General features: G+C 48.5%; 1 protein-coding gene across 3 annotated transcripts in view; it reads left to right on the forward strand.

The window, feature by feature from the left end:
• The window catches only part of CFAP70 (cilia and flagella associated protein 70), a 1359754-nt gene that overhangs the window by 509642 nt on the left and 830926 nt on the right, over positions 1–19186 (forward strand). For all 3 annotated transcript variants that reach the window (XM_069613256.1, XM_069613257.1, XM_069613258.1), the window contains exon 12: positions 11857–11934. In XM_069613256.1, coding sequence (XP_069469357.1) covers positions 11857–11934 — 78 coding nt within the window. The remainder of the gene's footprint in view (positions 1–11856; positions 11935–19186) is intronic.

Genomic DNA, 19186 nt, shown 5'->3' on the forward strand with positions numbered 1-19186 from the left:
CGGAAGTCTCGTGGGTCTCCTTCTAGGAGTCGGTCTCGCCACTCCTCAGCCTCTTCGAGGCATTCTCGGAAGCGCCGACACCGGTCGTCTTCCAGGTCCTCTTCGGAGGGCTCTGCCCGGCACGTCGCTTACCCCTCCAGCCGTGCGACGCCGGAGGAATGGGCTTCCTTCGGGAAGAAGATGCTGGCGATTCTTGAGTCGCAGGGTACTCAGCCGTCCGCGCCCCCGAGTGGGGTCGGTCGTGTGAGGTCGAGAGACACCGCTCGCAAGAGTGGTCAGCACGAGTCACGGGAGAGGTCCCGTTCGGACAAGGGGACTCGTTCTCGACGTACCCGTTCCAGGTCCCGGTCCTCGACGCGTTCGAGACCGTGTGCACCTGTGAGGTCTTCGAAGAAGGCATCGACGTCTGTGGCGTCGAGGGCGTCGACAGGCTTTCTCGAGGCTCTGGCTCCGAGGAAGTCGTCGATGCCGTCGACGCTCAGGTCGTCGAGGGACACGCTCGGGGCTCCGGCCTCGAGGGCTGTGTCGACGCCGCCGATTCTGGAGGCGCTGCATCTGACGTCGACGCCGATTTCCTCGACGTCGATCCTCTCGGCGCCGATGCCGGTTCTCTCGACGCTGGCGCCGATTCGCTCGACGCCATCGACGCCTTTCGTGTCGGAGGTACCCCAGGGCACGGGTGGACCCCCTAGGAAGGCTCTGGTTAAGAGCAAGCACTCTCGAGTGCCTTCTTTTCGCCACCTGGACTATATTTCAGAGGCGGATGAGGATTCTGAGGGCCTGGTTCCTAGTCAGGTTCCGGATGAAATAGTCTCGGGCCATAGTCAGTTTGACGAGTTGAGACAGTCACTGCATGATGCCAGTGGACTGGACACCTCTCCGGAGGTGGAGTTTTGTAGGCCTGAGCCTGGCTCTCATGCTGATTCCTCGTACCGGCGCCTTATGGCTAGGGTTTCTGAGTACTTGGGATGGTCTGCTCCCCCAGGGGAGTTTGTGCAGGATGATCTGACAGACATCCTTGATGTTGGTCCCCCAACTGACCCGGTTCTGCCGTTCCATATGGCTTTACAGAGAAGGGTGGCGGCGGCTCGGACTGCTCCGGAGAGTCTCCCGGCGGTGGGCAGATCCTTGTTGCGAAAATACCGTCCAGCCAGTGGCGACCCCTGCTACTTGACCAGGCACCCCACTCCGGAGAGTTTGGTGGTGCAGGGGGCCACGGCCCCGGCGAAGCAGGCGTCGTACCCTACCATCCCTCCTGATAGGGACGACAAACGTTTTGATGGCTGGGCGAAGAAAGTGTTTTCTTCTGGTGGTATGGCGCTTCAGGCGGCCAACTCCATTTGTGCCTTGTCACGTTTCACGCACACTCTGTGGAACTGTGTTGCGTTAGCGGCAGAACATATTCCCGAAGGGGACGAACGGGATGGTTTCCTTGCTATGGTCCAGGATGGTAAGGATGCCATGTGTGAGTCCGTTCAGTCGGGTTTGGACTTAGCTGAATGCGTCAGTAGGTCCATGGCGGCGAGCACCGTGATACGCAGGTTTGTGTGGTTGCGGAAGTCGGGGTTTGCTCCTGATGTGCAGTCCCGGCTCCTCAACATGCCCTTTGACGGTGAACACCTTTTTGGCAGCAAGGCTGACGAGAGCCTTGAGAGGTTGCAGACCTCAAAAGCTGCAGCGAAGTCGTTGGGCGCTGCAGTTCGCCAACCTCCGCCTTTTTGTCCTAGGGGACAGCAGTGGAGGGGTGGTTCCCTTCGCTATTACTCATCCTTCAGTAAAGCGAGAGGAGCTGGCAGTCAAAGAGGCCAACGCAGGGGTACCAGAGGTGGACGACAGGGTACCCGTGGTGCCAAGGCCGCTCGGGCAGTTGCCTCTTTGCCCTCAGGTAACGCCGCAGCCGCTCCCACTCAGTCGTGAGGCCATGTCCCATGGTTCGCCGGTTGGGGGAAGGCTGGCGCAGCATCTTGTAGAGTGGCAAGCCATTACTTCAGATGTGTGGGTTCTGGAGATCATAACCCATGGCTACTGTCTTCCCTTTCGGCACAGGCCTCGCGACAATCCACCGGGGAACCTCTCTTTGCAGAGTCCGGATCTGCTCCTTGCGCAGGAAATTCAAGGCCTGCTGGAGAAAGGCGCCATAGAACTGGTGCCTGTAGCGGAGAGGAACAAGGGATGGTATTCCCCTTATTTTTTGATTTCGAAGAAAGACGGGGGATTGAGACCCATCATGGACTTGCGCGGTTTGAACAAACTCCTCAGGAAGGACAAGTTCAAGATGGTTACTCTCTCTCAAGTCCTCCAGGCCCTTCAGCTTCAGGACTGGTTGGTGTCACTCGACCTCAAGGATGCTTACTTCCATGTGCCGATCCATCCCAAGCACAAGAAGTACCTGAGGTTCGCGGTTGGCGACTCGCACTTTCAGTTTCGGGTCCTGTCATTCGGATTGACCTCCGCCCCGAGGGTTTTCACCAAGCTCATGGTGGTGGTGGCAGCGCATCTCAGGCAAGGGGGGATTCACGTCTACCCCTAGCTGGACGATTGGTTGATCAGGGGGAGCTCTCCCGAGCAAGTCCTGGATCATCTATCGGTCACCTGTCGCTCCCTTCACAGGCTGGGCTTCTCCCTCAATTTAAAGAAGTCCCATTTGACGCCAACACAGCGGCTCCAGTACATCGGAGCAGTGCTCGACACTTCCCTGGGGCAGTGTTTTCCTCCCCAGGTGAGGGCTCTTCACATTCAGCAGATGGTGCACAAGTTTCAGCATGCCCAGACGCTCCCAGCGTTCGAGTTCTTGAGGTTGCTCGGCCTCATGGCATCCTGCATTCTTCTAGTGCCAGAGGCTCGCCTGCGGATGAGATCTTTGCAGTGGGCACTCAAGACGCAATGGTCGCAGTCCTCCGGCAGGATGTCGGACTCGATTCAGGTGCCGTCCTCGGTTGCCCGGGACCTTCTGTGGTGGGCCGTCGAAGGCAACTTGATGAAGGGGGCTCCATTTTGGCTTCCCTGGCCGGAGGTGACGATCGTGACGGATGCATCCCTCACGGGATGGGGAGCTCATGCCAACGGGCTGACAGTCAGCGGTCGTTGGTCTCCGTCGGAGTCCAGACTCCATATCAATCTGTTGGAGCTGAGGGCCGTCAGGCTAGCCCTGAAGGCTTTTCTACCGTCTGTGCGAGGGAAGATAGTCCTGATCCTGACGGACAACACAGCGGCCATGCACTACCTCAACAAAAAGGGGGGGGCAGGGTCACTTCCTCTGTGCAGGGAGGCGCGATGCAGCTCGAGTTCTGGGCCATCCAGCAGGAAGTTTCAATCTCGGCAGTTCATCTGGCCGGAGCCGAAAACGTGACGGCGGACGCTCTGAGCAGGCAGAGCGCGATCTCTCACGAGTGGGAGTTGGCTCAGGAGATTCTCCTGGAGATCTTCGCCCTTTGGGGGACCGCTCAAGTGGATCTCTTCGCCTCCAGTGTCAACCGGAAGTGCGAAAGGTTTTGCTCGCGGGAATTTCCTCCAAAAGGAGCCTTAGGAGACGCGTTCGTGGTGGAGTGGTCATTCCCGCTGCTGTACGCGTTTCCTCCAGTCCCCGTCATCCCGCAAGTGCTGCGGAGGTTACGGAAGTTCGGTTCCCGGATGATCCTCATTGCTCCGGCGTGGGCTCGGAGGAGGTGGTACCCGGACCTTCTCGACTTGTCCATCTGCCCTCCACGTCGTCTTCCCTACCGAGACGATCTGCTCTCATGGGAGGGGGGTCAGGTTCTCCATCCAGAGGTCAGATCCCTCAACCTTCACACTTGGCTTCTGAGAGGTTGAGGTATAAGGATTGGGACCTCCCTGAAGACGTGATGGAGGTGTTGCTTTCGGCCCGAAGGCCAGCAACTAAGTCTCTGTACCGTTGCTGTTGGCGTAAGTTCTGCGACTGGTGCAGAGTTCAGAATGTGGATCCTTTTGCATGTGACATCCCCATGGTTCTGTCCTTTTTACTTTCTTTGGCCCACAGGGGCTTGCAAGTGGGTACCATTAAAGGTTACCTGGCGGCGCTGTCCATCTTTAAGCGCTCGTCTGAAGAGTGTTCTTACTTTAAAATCCCTTTAATTTCACAGTTTCTGAAAGGGCTCACTAATGTGTTCCCTCCGTCACCTTTCCTGGTGCCTGGTTGGGATTTAAACCTTGTTCTTAGGTTTCTTATGGGTGCTCCGTTTGAGCCTTTACATTCTTGCCCTTTGAGGCTGTTAACTCTGAAAACTGTGTTTTTAGTTGCGGTTACTTCCGCTCGCAGAGTGAGTAAGTTACAGGCACTTTCAGTTAAGCCTCCCTTCACTGTATTTCACAAGGACAGGGTTGTCCTTCGTGTTCGTCCTTCTTTTCTTCCGAAGGTAGTGTCGGAATTTCATTTGGCCCAGAAGGTTGTCCTTCCGGCATTCTATCCTCCTCCGCATCCTGGTAAGGAAGAGGAGAGGCTCCATAGGCTTGATCCTAGGAGAGCTTTAAGCTTTTATGTTTCACGCATGTCCCGGGTCAGAGTGGACGATCAACTCTTTATTGGTTACGCTGGGAAGCGTTTGGGGCAAGCTGTGACGAAACAGACTTTGTCTCGCTGGATTATTTTAGCCATCTCGGAGTGTTACCGTTTGGCGGGTAAGGACCCACCAGCTGGCTTGCGGGCCCATTCCACCAGGGGTGTGGCTGCATCTACTGCACTGCAGAGGGGTGTTCCTATTCGCAACATCTTTGATGCAGCCACCTGGGCTTCAGTGCATACATTTGTACGTCACTATTCCCTCGATGCCATCCCAGGGCAGGATCTGGCCTTTGGCAAGGCGGTCCTTTGCTCTGCTATTTGATTGGCTATTCTAAAATTTTGATTCTAAATTCTTTCCCTCCTCCTTGCTCTGGTACTGCTTTGGGAGTCTGTCATAGATATGGAATATGTCGGAGGACCCAATCCCCTCGAAGAACAAGTTACTTTCTTACCTGGTAACGTTCTTTCGATGGGATGGTCCGACGACGTATTCCATATCGCTCCCGCCCTGCCTTCCCCGCTGCAGAATTTCTTTTGCGATTGCAGCTTACGTTCCGCAAGGCTTTGTGTCTGACTGGCAGTTGACTTATGTCACACGTTCTGGGGGAAAAAACTACAACTGAGGCTATGGGCGTCGTGCGTCCTACTTATCACATCGGATGACGTCGGACGTCGGAGGAGGTCCTCGACGACGGCGCATCGACGTCATCGACGCAGGACGCAGACGCCGAAAAAGTTTCCGAAGCAGCACAGCTGTGGTGATTACATGTCATAGATAGGGAATACGTCGTCGGACCATCCCATCGAAAGAACATTACCAGGTAAGAAAGTAACTTGTTCTTCTTAACTCTGGGAAAGGTTAGTGTCAGTGTGAATAAGGGGAAACTCTTGGCTAGGTTTTGCTTGTTTTCTTCTTCAATTGTTATACACTTTAACTTCTTTAACTGAGAGGTATATCCTGTTTGGATAAAGAATAGAATTCAGTCTTTCCATAAAAGTCATAATTAGGCATACACGGCCACTCTTTGATGAAGTTTTGACAAGATAAACATTGTAACTCTTGTATTGTCTAAGTTAGGTATTCGGTAATGGTCTCAGCAGTGTTCCCTCTTATTAATTAGGGGACATGTGACCACTCCTTTAAGCAATAAGTCTTCAAATAATGGGCCAATGGATTTTAGTAACTTTAGCTTCTAACACGAGTAAAAGACCTTTCACTTTACACGCAAGTGCTACATTTCCATTGTTTATGGTATTATAGAAGCAACGACTAACTTATACTCGCTTCAAGTTTTACACAAGGTAATAGGGAGCTGGATACTGTTGTCAGCAATGCTTGCGCAATGTGTTAGAATGTTGTGCTTGGACTCACCCAGCTCTGTGGGTCATACTGGCTTCCTGACTTCTGCCACAACTTGTACTGCTTCTGGTCTGCTAGGGTCCCACGCCCTTCTCCTGAAAAGGTGTCTCTGGTCCGGCCACATGTTTTGGAAGTTCCCTTCACTCCCGAGACACAAGGCTTGACAGTTGCTTCTTGCCTCAATCTCCTGCAAGTCTGCAGCTTGGCAACCACAGCAATTCAGCTCACATGGAGAAAGACAACTCACCTGCATGTCTTCGGCGCAGCTTCTGCACTTCAGAATTAGGGGAAACAGAACCCTCTTCTTGTTCTCCTCCTTCTGCTTGGTTTGCCTGCCTTGTGCTTCTTCCTTCTGCTACTACTGCTAGAGCTCGCATTTCAGCCACAGTTCCAGCTTCTTCCACTCCTTCCAATTGCCTGCACCTGAGGGGGCCTTTTATGCCTTCTAGGTTCCTTTAGGTGTGGGCTATTAGGCCAAATTGCCTGCCTACAGTGATGTCATGCCTCTTCAGCCCTATTCCTCATCTCTGTACTTCTAGGCACATGGGCTTCATTGTAAGGGTAGATTTACCTCCTTTAAACTCATTAAAAGATGGTTTGTCAAAAGTGGTTATTAGAGAGGAAGATATAGGGTTTAAGGCATTTAATCTAGATCCTTTTACATTATACCTTTGCAGGTAAGGAGGGTGTTTAGTCTGAGATACTTTGAAAGATCTTTCTTTTAATAAGGTTTTCTCAGATTTAACAGAACTTGTACCCTGGGTCACAGATCTTATATGTGGGTTAAGAACATTATAATGTCAATATGCTATTACCTGTTTTGGCAACCCAGAAAGGTACTTCCTTTCAGAGGACAAATACTGTACCTCATCCCACAGGATCTCCTCACCACCCTGGGCCGTGTCTCCTCACAGGTGACCCTCCCCCAGTGCACCACTCCCAAGGTCAGGATCAGGAAGCGTCTGCCTTTTCCCGGCCACCTGGGAGGAGACTTTAGGCAGGGTTTTAGTGAGGGGCCCATAGGATTCTTCACAGTGTACATAATGTGTGCTCCTTTGTGTGAGTTGGTTATTGTATGAAAGCATTTTCTTTTTAGTGTTAGTGAACGCTTGTCAAGGAAACGGGCATAAACAGAGTTCTTAATAGCCCAACCTCCTCCCAACAACAAGATAAAAGAGTAGAGTCAATCAGGCAGATACAAATGACCAACACGAAAAATTAGTACAAACTGGAGATAGCCAACCAATTCTAAATTGTCACAAAAGGGACATGCCATTAGACCCAGTGTTGGTAATGTCTGGGAAATTTGATGAATAACTGAGGCGTGTAACAAGAAAAAGAAAAAGAGGAAAAAGAACAAAGTGTTCATTAAGAAGAATACTGCAAAAGGACACAATCATGCAGGGCAAGAAACAAAAGAATAAGGGAGGCATCCAGCTAGGAGAAGACAAAAACGGGCGGTGGTTAGCAAGTTCACATATATGCAAGGCCTATATTATGCAAAGCCCATTGTTCTTCATGCATCTCTATTAGGTCTCTCCCAAGATAGGAAATCTCACTAGCAGAGAGAAAACATATGCCAGTTAACCACTCCTCTCAAGAGAACCTTGAGGGGGATTTCCACACCTTAACGATTTCCTTTTTGCCCATAAACCGAGCTCGATAAGTCTATAAAATACTTTCAAGAGGAAGGGTTAGAACATGTGAGAAGACCTGCAGCAGTGTTAATAATAGGTTACAGGGATTACCTGCACATCTCACATCTCACCTGGGGGGATATGGAGAATGGAGTTAGAGTCCAGGCATGCAATGAGGCTATCCTGAACCTCAAGCACATTGGTCCCTTCAATGGAACTCTGCCACCTTCTTCATTACTGAGACCTGGATGATATCCACCTCCATCAACATCCTAGGTGTCCTCGTCCCCAACGGCTACAGAATTCTACAAGACTAGCGGAAGCCTTACCGTCATTCACAAGATATCATGACCATATACCCAACTGGACGTTGCCATTGTTGGCTCTTTTGAAAAATGTTTCCTGCCTCTGCCCGTTCTCCCCAACTGACAAAATCACATTTCAGTCCTTCCAAGCCCAACACCGAAGACTTCACAGACTTGGTGACCAGCATATTTCACCTGCATGCCAACATCATCTTCCTCTGGGACTTCAACATCCCTCGTAACTCAGCAATCAAGTGAATGAAGGAAGATCCCCACTGCCCACTCAACACTGTGAACCTCACAAAGCGCACAAAAGACCCAACTCACAGGAAAGGTAAATATCCTTCACCTCATCATCACTGCCCTGCCCACCCTCTATCACAGCTCTCAAATCCTGCTCGATGATCAGACCACCTGGCAATCCCTTTTAACATTCGTCACACCACACCAGTCAAACAAACCCATTGGAAACCTGGTAAACAAGTCTTCTATTAATTCAAGAACTTCCCAGTGGAAGGTCTTACAGAAGGCCTCGGTAACTCCACCTGTCATGGGCTTGTCTATCTCTGACAAACCAGAAGTGTGATTTACTTCTCAAAGAACTCAAGACCACCCCCACAACCAACATCAACCTCTGTGCACCAGTGAAACAACACACCCTCAAGCCTAGACCTTCCATTCCCTGATACACTCACAAACTCAACTGCAACAAACAAACCATCAGAAAACAAGACACGACATGGCAAAAAATCCTGCAACTTATCAGACCTCGCCCCACACTATTGCCTGTCAGGACTGGCTGGGTTAGTAAAAGGAAGAGTAACAGGATTAACATTGTGCTTTCAGAGCTGGCTGGGTTAGTTGTGCTTTCAGAGCTGGCTGGGTTAGTAACAGGAAGAGTTTGTACATAGAATTAACATTGTGCTTGCACAAGTCAAGATGGAGAGAAAGAAACTTAATCTGATTGGTTAAAGGAACAATGATATGTTTGGTTTGCCTGATTGGTGGAAAGGACAATGGGTTTGATTCTTGGGAGGTGAGCAAGATTCTAAACTGCCTTTCATCCATAGAAATTCAGTGGCTGGTTGTACATTAGTTAAGGTCCTTAAGTAATTCCCTTTTAGAGTTCAGAAAATCCACCAAAGAAGTAAGAATATCGCTTGCTGATCCTGTATGAACTAGAAGACATCAGGTGGGATCGTTCTTTTAAAGATTTTAAGATTTTCATAGTGAACTTTCATTTTCTATAAAATGAAAAGCTATAAAAACTACATAGAGTGAAAAGAACTTTAACGCAAGAAGAATATCTAAGTCTGTAAGGTGTTTGCAAGGGCCATCACTTTAGGATTCTAAAGAGACTTGAGTGGATTGAACTATATGCACTAAACAAGATATTATTTACAAGATATTCCACAAAGATTATTAGCCTCTAAGTCTTTTACTGAGGTTTAAGAGGTAAAGAGTTTAGAGTTTGTTTAGAATAATTTTTAGAAAAGAAGTTTATATTATCATATAAGTAACCAGGTGTATTTGTTTACTACAGATACCAGAGCCTACCAGAAGGTTGCCGGGCTGCAGTGTCTCCGTTATTATTTTCTCCAAATTCCCCTTTCCCTTTCTTGGGGTTTTCAGCTCAGCTTATACTTGAGGGTTGAGAAGTGAACTCCTGGTGAGGGTCTGTGGGGCCAGCATCAGCTCCTGTGGAATTCAGTCAAGCCGGACCCTGACATTGCCAAAGCCAACTACTCCCAAAACCCCATTGCCAAGGCCAATAATGGAAGCAGAGCCTTCTTCAAAGCCGTCATACAGTGCATCAAGCCTCCGTTTGACCCACCCATACCACTTTCCATTACAAAATCCACCATCAACTCTTTCTTCATCAATAAGATCAGCATAATCAGCCAACACATAAACATCAACACCACAACTGACAGCACACTACACATTCCATCTTGCAAAACCACAACTACTTGGCCAACTTTCAAGACACTCACTATGGAAGACCTTGCTGCCACCCTAGCGTCCCTCATGTCCACATCGTACGTGGACGAAATCCTCCCTCTTTCCATTTGCAAGACCCTTTTGGAAGAAAGACCTCCTTCCATACCTGACATTCATCAACAGCTCCCTAACTCGAGGCACCTTCCCCTCGACCCTTAAGACTAGACAAATCCTCCTGCTTCTCAAGAAACCAACACTGGACCCTGACAACCTCAGTAAATACTGCCTCATCACCCACTAGCCATCTTCCCTTCCTAGGTAAGATCCTTGAGAAAGCAGTAGACACGCAACCCCTCCAATGTATTGAAGCCAACAAACCCCTTAAGTCTTACCAATCTGTCTTCAGACCCAGATGCAGCACAGAAATGGCTACTGTCTAGGTGATCGACAGTGCCCTTAAAATCCTTGATGATGGCCATCTTTGCCTCCTAGTTCATCTTCACCTCTCTGCAGTAGTTTACACAGTAGGCCACCAGACACTCACCCACAATCTATATTGCTGCATGGGAATCGGCAAGATTTCCCTCAGCTGTTTCAAATCCTACCTTGCTAATCGCCACGAGTTTGTACAAAGGAATTCCTCCAGATCACCAACTCTACCCATCTTCAGTGGAGTGCCGAAAAGGATCCATCTTCTCCTCTGTGATCTTCACTCTTTACATGGAACTACTTGGAACCCTCCTCGTTCCACACAGCATCCACATCCACCAATGCGCAGCTCTACCACACAAAATCCTACATCAAAGACAACCACAGGCTCAAGGCCTGACTCACATTGTTCCTGTCTGGGTATCCAGTGTTTACCTGAAGTTCAACCCCCTACTCCCCCGAATGAATTCCTACTGCTGCTCAACAGCACCAAAAACCCTGGTATCCAGACCTCTCTCTCTGCTATGAACCTCAGGGGGTTCACACCCGTAGCTGGTCACCTGTGTCAAGTTTGTGGGGTACTACATCGACAGATACCTCTCCTTCAAATGGCACATAGCAAGGAAGATGCTAACAGCTCGGTACCAACTTTCCACTGGGAACTCAAACCCTTCATCCCAGAAAACAACTTGAGAGCTGCTGTCCAGACCTTGGCATTCTGCCACCTGGATTGTGGCAATGCCGCTTTGGAAACCCTTCCGGCGACTACGCTGGCATCCCTGAGATGTGTCCAGCATGCTGCAGCCAGATTCATCAAAGGACTCTGTAAATTCGACCACATCGCCCTGTTCCTTATTGAACTGCACTGGCTCCCGCTGCAAGCCCATATCATCTTAAAAGGCTCCTCAAGCTACGTCACTGAGAAACTCAGCATCTCTACAGGCCTACAATCCACCAGAAGTAAGGGTATGGATAGATTTGAACTCTGCCGGTGCAGGAAGGAAAACACCAGAAGAAAGGCCTTTTCTGTCTGCCCCCAAACCTATGAAATCTCCTCTCCTTGAATATCAGACTAACCCCCTCGCTTCCACAGTTCAGGATGGAGCGGACGAACCTCCTCTTCAAGGAATGGCTCCTCCGTGACACCTAGGTTCACACACCCGCCACTCCTACCCGAACCAGAGACTCGGTGACCCGCAGACCCTGTTTCCTCCACTGGTTGCTTGTAGATCCTTTGCTGAAGAATTGACCGCCCCCTCCCCCTTGTTAGTTCGCTGCTGCTTTGTTTCTCTGCTTACCACAGTGTTCATCCCCCTAGCATTTAAAGTGCTCTGTTGCTTCCTGAAGCTAGGTCTGCACTCAATAAATACCCTAGTAATAATAAAGCAATAATAAATGTATGATCGATGGCCCAAACCAGTTTGCTGGGACACCCTCATTGCATCTTCTCTTTTGTGCCCTAGGTCCAAGAAAGCAAGTCTGACTCCACTGATCTGTAATTCACCCAAAAAGGACCATAAAGTATCTGTTGTTGTGTTGACCTTTATGTGCACATATTAGTCACCTCCATTCTAATGGTTTTCTGGTTCTTGGGTGAAATATACATTATGCTGGGAATGTGGCAACCAAATTAAATCTCATCCTCTTTTCTCTCCCTCACTCTAGATGTCCGTTGCAACAAAGGCATCAGAATCAGTTGTGCCAGATCCAGAGACGCCGGTCGTTGTGAACATAGAGGGCCAGGTAAAAAAGTGCTTGTGGAGTTATTCCTATGAGTTTTTAGACTTTTGCAGCTCTTCTATCATCTCCTACATTTCCTCCCCAAGCAATGCTTCTACATTAATCTTCACAGTCAGTGCTCCTCTTTGATCTCCCACTGCCAGTTCCGTTTCAACTATCCTCCACATCCAGCTCTCTTACATCACCTGATATCACTGTCCTTAGGTATGACAAACTATTCAATATATGTGACTAAACAGTTGTCCAACATAATAAAGTTAAAGTCATAATACACAGGATCATAAAATGTGTGTTTAATCCAAAGGTACAGCAAACATAGATGTCCAATGTATTTCGGTCCTTCGACCATCATCAGGGACCAAGATCTGCTTGTTTATTTACATCTGTGTCCACATCTGAAGTGCATCTTTATGATACTTATTTGTTGTGGTTATGAAAAATATCTTAAACTCCCTTCTGGGACATAAAGAGTGTGATCTGTGTGGCTTGGCAGTGAAACATCACCTGCCACAGGTAGTGTTCTTAATCCTTCCACCGGATTCAGAACGTATACACTGTCACCGAAATTCAGCACTTCTGCACTATCTTCGAACATCAACTCTCCTTCAATAACCCCACAGTCGGTGCTTAAACATCAGTCTACGCACCGGTCCTCTACATCATCCACATAACCGGTGCTCTTAAACTAACCTGAAAGCAAAACCTCAATGCCTCCACCCACAGCCTAGTGCCCTGTTACATTTTCCAGAGAGCCAGCACAAGTATGCCTTTACCACTAGTTGCTCTTTTATTGATGTTCATATTGCGAATATACTTTTTTGTCCAGCTTAGAGCACCTGGAAACTAAAATGTAACATTTACATTTGAAAATGGCATGTTTCTCTACATGCATGAAAATATTTCTATAGCACCTTAGAAACAAATGCACTGCTGAGGTAACCTACACATAACCGATCAGTGCTGGGCCACTTAACCAAATTTCTAACTGCTCTCCTTAGATTCTTTACCCACCTGAAGAAGAATCCCTGGATTCACATTTGGCAGATTTTCTGGCAGGGCAAAGAAATCCTTAAAACCCTTCATGCTTTGCATAGAACTCTAAGCTCGATCATGAAAGGATACCACAGGACACATGCAAAACTCATGTGGATCTTTCAACACCTTTACTTCCACTGTCTGCATGAAGATTTGAAGGAACACCTGTGAGGTAGGGAAACAATTCAAAAGGGAGATTCTATGGTAACATTGGTAGGAAGGGGGATAAAGAAAGTTAACTGAAAGGCCTACTTTACAAGGAACTAGTGTCCTTGGCCCAATGTCAAAATCCTTTCTCTTTGTTTTTGTGTCGGAATTCTCCCCGCTACCTGGGTACTTTTGTATCAGAGTTTCTCCCACATACCTCTATTCTCAAAGGTTACAAGCTAATTTAGTTTGTTTAATGGTCGTGCAGCTGCCACCAATATCGGTGCTAGAGTGCCCAGCTGGCTATTCTCCAGATTCTTCAGTTAAAGCTTGGCTCCTACCAGGCTCTTTGCCCAGGCTTGTTGCATGCTCTCCATGCTTGCCTTCCCTTGCAGTCTGCTTGATCTGCAGTGTTGCTCAAATTGACGTGGCCTTTTTTGCTTCTGGATCTTTGCTAACCACTGGTTGATTCACTGTGCCAATGTAGGCTTTCTTCCTTTAGTGCTTCTCCTTCTCTTACAAAATAACATGCATTCTGTTATGCCATCCTCACATCCTCAACATCAGGATATTTGGGCCTCTTTTTATCAGTATACTTTAGATTTAATTACCCCAGAGAGTGCTTTGGTTGGTGGGTCCATTTCCCCACTAACGAATGATCATGATTGGATGTTCTCCATCATGGTAGCTTCATTATTTTACATAAACCTTAAACGCCACCACCCATGTGCAGGATCTCGGTTTCAAGGTTATGGATATAATGAAGATACCCATGATGGAATGATGGAGAAGTGGATTTGCAAGTAAACAATTATTCCTTCCCAAATGGTTCTACCTCCTCATGTGTTTGGTCATTTGGTTTACTGATTATCTGTGGATGTGAGTGTTTCAACAATGCAAATAGGCCTGTGCCCCAGCCCCTGTGGTCAGATATTACAAAGGGCCTGTTCTCCATATTGGGATTAGTCTGCAGCGGGATAGTGACTCACTTATGTGTCATTCTGGCTTCCTTGTTCACTTGTACGTTAATTTCCTAGCCTTCAATGCCCTCATGCTGAGAGTTCCCTGAGCATGTTTTCCCTGATTGCTGCTCCAGTGTTGGGACTTTCAAACCGGATGTGTGCTGTCTGCTAAATCTCACTATTTGCATGGAATTGCAGAAGGGCACCAAACAGCCTTTCTGATCACCAGCTAGCCTTACATATGTTGTACATTTGTCCTGGGGATAATTTTCTGTGGGTTTCAACTCAGCCGGTGTAAGATTGGGCCTCTGAACTGAATGCTGGATCCTCATTTACCTCTATAATGAGGTATAGGTCCACTTGGACAATTTGGAGTATTTTTCCTGACCGTAACGGCTGCTGCTGCACCCTTATGGCACAGAGGAGAAGAACAAGAGGGGGGTCTAGGGGATTTCTACATGTACCGCTTACTGGGGTGACATTACAGAGCGGGTGACTCCTCCTGGGCCACAGGGTTCTCCAGTCTCCCTCACTGGTTGACAAAAACCTTGTCACATCTGCCAGATTGTGTTTTGGCCTCTGATTTGTTTGAGGTGCTTTTTAGCTTTTTTTTCCTTGGCCTGTGGACTCAGACCAGTGGTGACTTTAAAGGTTTCTCTCTGAGCCTATGTACCTTGTGAAAAATAGAATGTGCGTCAAGATGATCCACATGAGAAATGCATTAGCTCATTCATGCTCTTGGTATTTATATTGACAGACACGTTCTACCAGGATTGATCAGGATAGAGCAAGGAAGCTCTTGACTTTTGTACATGAGCTTAAAACTGGCGAATCTACTGAAATAATGATGTATAGGAAAAGAGTCCACACATGAAATGGAAAAAATGCACAATGTTACTGAGTCAAAAAGGGTCAATAATATGGTTTCATTGCTACATGATGAGCAAAACTCCCACCCCCAATGGTCACTAAAGGGCAGAGACCCCACTACTAACCAACCCTTGTGAGTTTTGAAACCCATTAACTTTCATTTAAGAAGTACAGTCGGCGAAAATCAATCAACAACCGGAAATGCCTCTCATCACTATCACTGTTGACAAAGCTGTGGAATTTTATTATTTCAAGGAATGTATTTCTGCTCTTGGAAACGCCAACATCATCACGTTGGTGCTTGTTAACTGCTGTCAGAAAGAGGCTGTACTTTGTCATCACCGACTTGCACATTGGTATTTGGAAGAGATTACTGCCATTGTTGGAGCCACTCGTTAGTGTGTCTCCTATTTGGTGTTTTTTAAGATGGATTTCTGAACTCTGACCTGGTGGGCAGAGGTCCAGAAGGCCAGCCTAGTTTCTTGGAACAGGGTAACCTTATGGACAAGCCAGACCAATCAAGGTATCATTGGCGGCGGTCAAGACTAGGTCTCAGGAGGGGTGAGCGTGATCGAAATCCCACAATGAGCACGCACAGTAAATTACACTGCAAACGACTCTGTCAGGTGTATATATCAAACATACATATACATTTATTAAAGGCCTTTTAAATCAAACACAAAGCAAATCTCAGTAGCAATAACTAAACCAACACAACACTACTATGTAACATATATACAGTCACCAATGGCCTAAAGAAGTAGCACACAGTATGGGTCTACAACCTGCAAAGAAAGGGACCATACAGTGCAAATATTGTTTAGGCAGTCCTTCACAATTCAAACCCTAACCGAGAGGCAGTGTAGTCCCTAAGATGAGTGGAGCCTTGTGTTCAAAAGTACTTTTGGTGCTGGTGCACGCGATTGTGCAGTTGAGCCAAAACGGGGTCTCTCGCAGGGGCTGTAGCGACTCAGGAAGGTGGGTGAATCAGTGAAGAATAAGTTCCCACTAATCAAGGAGGGTCTCCCCAAGTGGGCAGAACAGGATCCGAGAGTTGGGAATAGCTCAGTAGCACAGGCTACCTTGATAGGAAAGAGTGGCCATCAGGGGACACTCGTGCGTAAAAATTGATGGAGGTGCCAGGGGCCACCGGTAAGGGTTACAAGTACTCACCGACCCACAGCGCACCCCAGACCAAACTTCGGCAGTCGAGTCCACTTTGGTTGCAGGTTAAAATCCTGCAGTTGCGTGGTTCTGCGGCTTTCAGGGGCTACGTTTCAGGAAGGGTTCTGTGGCGGGACAGTGGTGATTTCTCTGCGCCTGATGAAGGGGTCAGGCCAATTCCGCTGCAGCAGGTCTGAGGGCACAGAGGGGCAGAGTAGCAAGGCACCTACAAAGTTCATCACTACAGCTGGGCGACACAGTGACCGCGTATTCTCGGGTTCAGTCGTACTCCTTATTCCAGACCTAGGATTGTGAGGTGTACGAAACTCGGTGGGAGAGTGCCTTATACCCAGAGCTTACAGTTTCCAAAGGCTAAAGTGTCAACTCGAGATGGTGGCGGTTCCAGGGCAAAGGTCCCACACGAGCTGGTCAGTTCACTGGGCAGTCATGGAACACTTCCGAAGAGGCTCGCTTACAAGTTAAGTTGGAGGTGCCGAGAATAGTTAACCCCACTATTCCAGTGGGTTGAAGAGCCTTTGCAGACCTTCTAGGTTTGATCAGAAACAGGGTGTCCAACAGGACGACAGCGGGCTCATGGTGCCAAACCTTCCAGCGGGTCACCAGTGGTTCCTCGGCTCTGGTTCTTGGTTTCAGGATACTTGGCTCCTTTACTAAGTTCGGTGTGAATGCAGAAGATCGACCTGGAATGGGTGTAAGTTACCTTCTCTTATTTAGAGTCTCCTTCGCGCCAATACGAAGAGGACCCAATGAGAGATTTGCTTACATAGAGCCATCCCAGACGTGGACAATCATGGACCACGATGGTCCCAGTCATTCCCAGCACACCAGACATCCTGGCACCCAGGATGTGTATTGGAACTAGACAGTCCAGCCCGCATACTGGAGCACACACACAAGGCATGAAGTCCAGAAAACATTTGATTATTTCTTTTTGTTTAATGAGGATAGTTTGATTTACAAACATTTTTCATTTGATCATTACAACCATAGGCTGAACACTAAATGATTGTATAAAATATTCAGCAACCAAGGATTATTTCGATTTCTTGACATTTAAAATGTTTTGTGCAGATTTCCATAATTTTCAGCTTTTCTATAAAACGTTTGATTCCTTCTTTACACTTCAAGAGGCTTTGGTGGAGTCAGGTAGTCCTTTCCAAATAACTGGTACCAAAATTGAACAATTCTGAATGTTAGGTTTGAGGGGATTGTATTCTCCGACGTATTCCACATCTATGACATGTAATGTCCACAGCTGTGCTGCTTCGGAAAATTTTCAGCAGAGGGCGTCCTGCATCGATGACGTCGATCCGTTGTCCCTCGAGGGCCTCCGTCAAAGGTCGACGTCACCTGATGTTATATATAGGACGCACGGCGCCCGTAGCCTCAGTTCCTTTTTTTCTGCAAACGTGTTTGCTTTGGAATCTCGGCACGCTCGATTCTTCTCTCCGAAAGCAATGTCTTCGTCTTCTTCTACTACCCCAAAGTCGGGCTTTAAAAAATGTCGGGACTGCGGTTCGAAGATGTCCATCACGGACCCGCACACCATCTGCCTCTGGTGCCTTGGTCAAAGAAGTCGTCTACGCCATCGGCGCCGTGTCCGTCGAGGGACACTCTTGGGGCTCCACCCTCGAAGAAGTTGTCGACGCCGTCGGCTCCTTGGTCGACATTGACACTGATTCAGAGGGCTGTGGAACCTCCTAGGAAGGCTCCCAGTAAGTCTGTGAGGCCTGTTTTTGAGCCCTATTCTGTTCCTACTCCTAGATTGGAGGTTTTCCAACCTTTGCAAGATATTTCTGAGGCTGAGGAACTGTCTGATGAGGAGATGGTTGTGGCTCCTGATGTCCCTGATGATCTTTTATCTGGGCATAGTCAGATGGAGGAACTCTGTCAGTCATTGCATGTCGTTAGTGGCCTTGACATCTCTCCGGAGGTGGAGTTTGGCCGACTTGAGTCTGGGGCACATGCGGATTCCTCCTATCGGCGTCTCATGTCAAGGGTGACAGAATACCTGGGGTGGTCTGCTCCACCTGTTGATTTTACTCAGGATGATATGACGGACATCCTGGATCAAGGTCCACCAACTGACCCGGTATTGCCGTCTCACATGGCTTTGCAAAGGAGGGTGGCGGCAGCTTGGCCTGCTCCGTAGAGTCTACCGGCAGTTAGTAAGTCGCTTCCGAAAAAATACCACCCATCCAGTAGTAACCCCTGCTACTTATCGAAGCACCCTACTCCCGAGAGTTTGGTGGTGCAGGCGGCTACGGCCTCCTCAAAGCAGGCTGCGTATCCTACCATCCCTCCTGATTGGGACGATAAGCGCTTTGATGGTTGGGCAAAGAAGGTATTTTCGGCTGGTGTTATGGCTTTGAAGTCTGTCAACTACACTTGTGCCTTAACTAGATTCACTCACACTCTTTGGAACTATGCGTCTTTGGTGGCTGAGCATATTCCCGAAGGAACGGGATGGTTTTCTAGCCTTTGTGCAAAACGGCAAGGATGCCATGTGCGAGTCCGTTCAGTCGGGTTTGGACAGGACAGACTGTGTCAGCTGGTCCATGGCTGCGAGCACCGTGATACGCAGGTTTGCGTGGTTGCGGAAGTTGGGGTTTGCTCCTGATGTGCAATCCAGTCTTCTGAACATGCCCTTTGATGGTGTTCATCTGTTTGGCACCAAGGCTGATGAGAGCCTTGAGAGGTTGCCGACCTCCAAAGCTGCAGCAAAGTCTTTGAGCGCTGCAGTTCGTCAACCTCTGCCTTTTCATCCTAGGGGACAGCAATGGAGGGGAGGTTCCTTTCGGTACTACTCTTCCTTTGGTAGATCGAGAGGCACTACGAGTCAAAGGGGCCATTGTAGGAGTACCAGAGGTGGAAAGCAAGGTACTCAGGGTGCCAAAGCCACTCGGGCAGTTGCCTCTTTGCCCTCAGGCACTGCCGCAGCCGCCTCCGCTCAGTCATGTGGCCATGTTCCATGGTTCGCCGGTTCAACTTGCGCAGGATCTTGGAGAATGGCGGGCCATTACTTCAGATGTGTGGTTTCTGGAGATCATAGCCCA

The sequence above is a fragment of the Ambystoma mexicanum genome, chromosome 5p (genome assembly GCF_040938575.1).
Source record: "Ambystoma mexicanum isolate Mex_15411 chromosome 5p, UKY_AmexF1_1, whole genome shotgun sequence".
NCBI classification, from domain to species: domain Eukaryota; kingdom Metazoa; phylum Chordata; class Amphibia; order Caudata; family Ambystomatidae; genus Ambystoma; species Ambystoma mexicanum.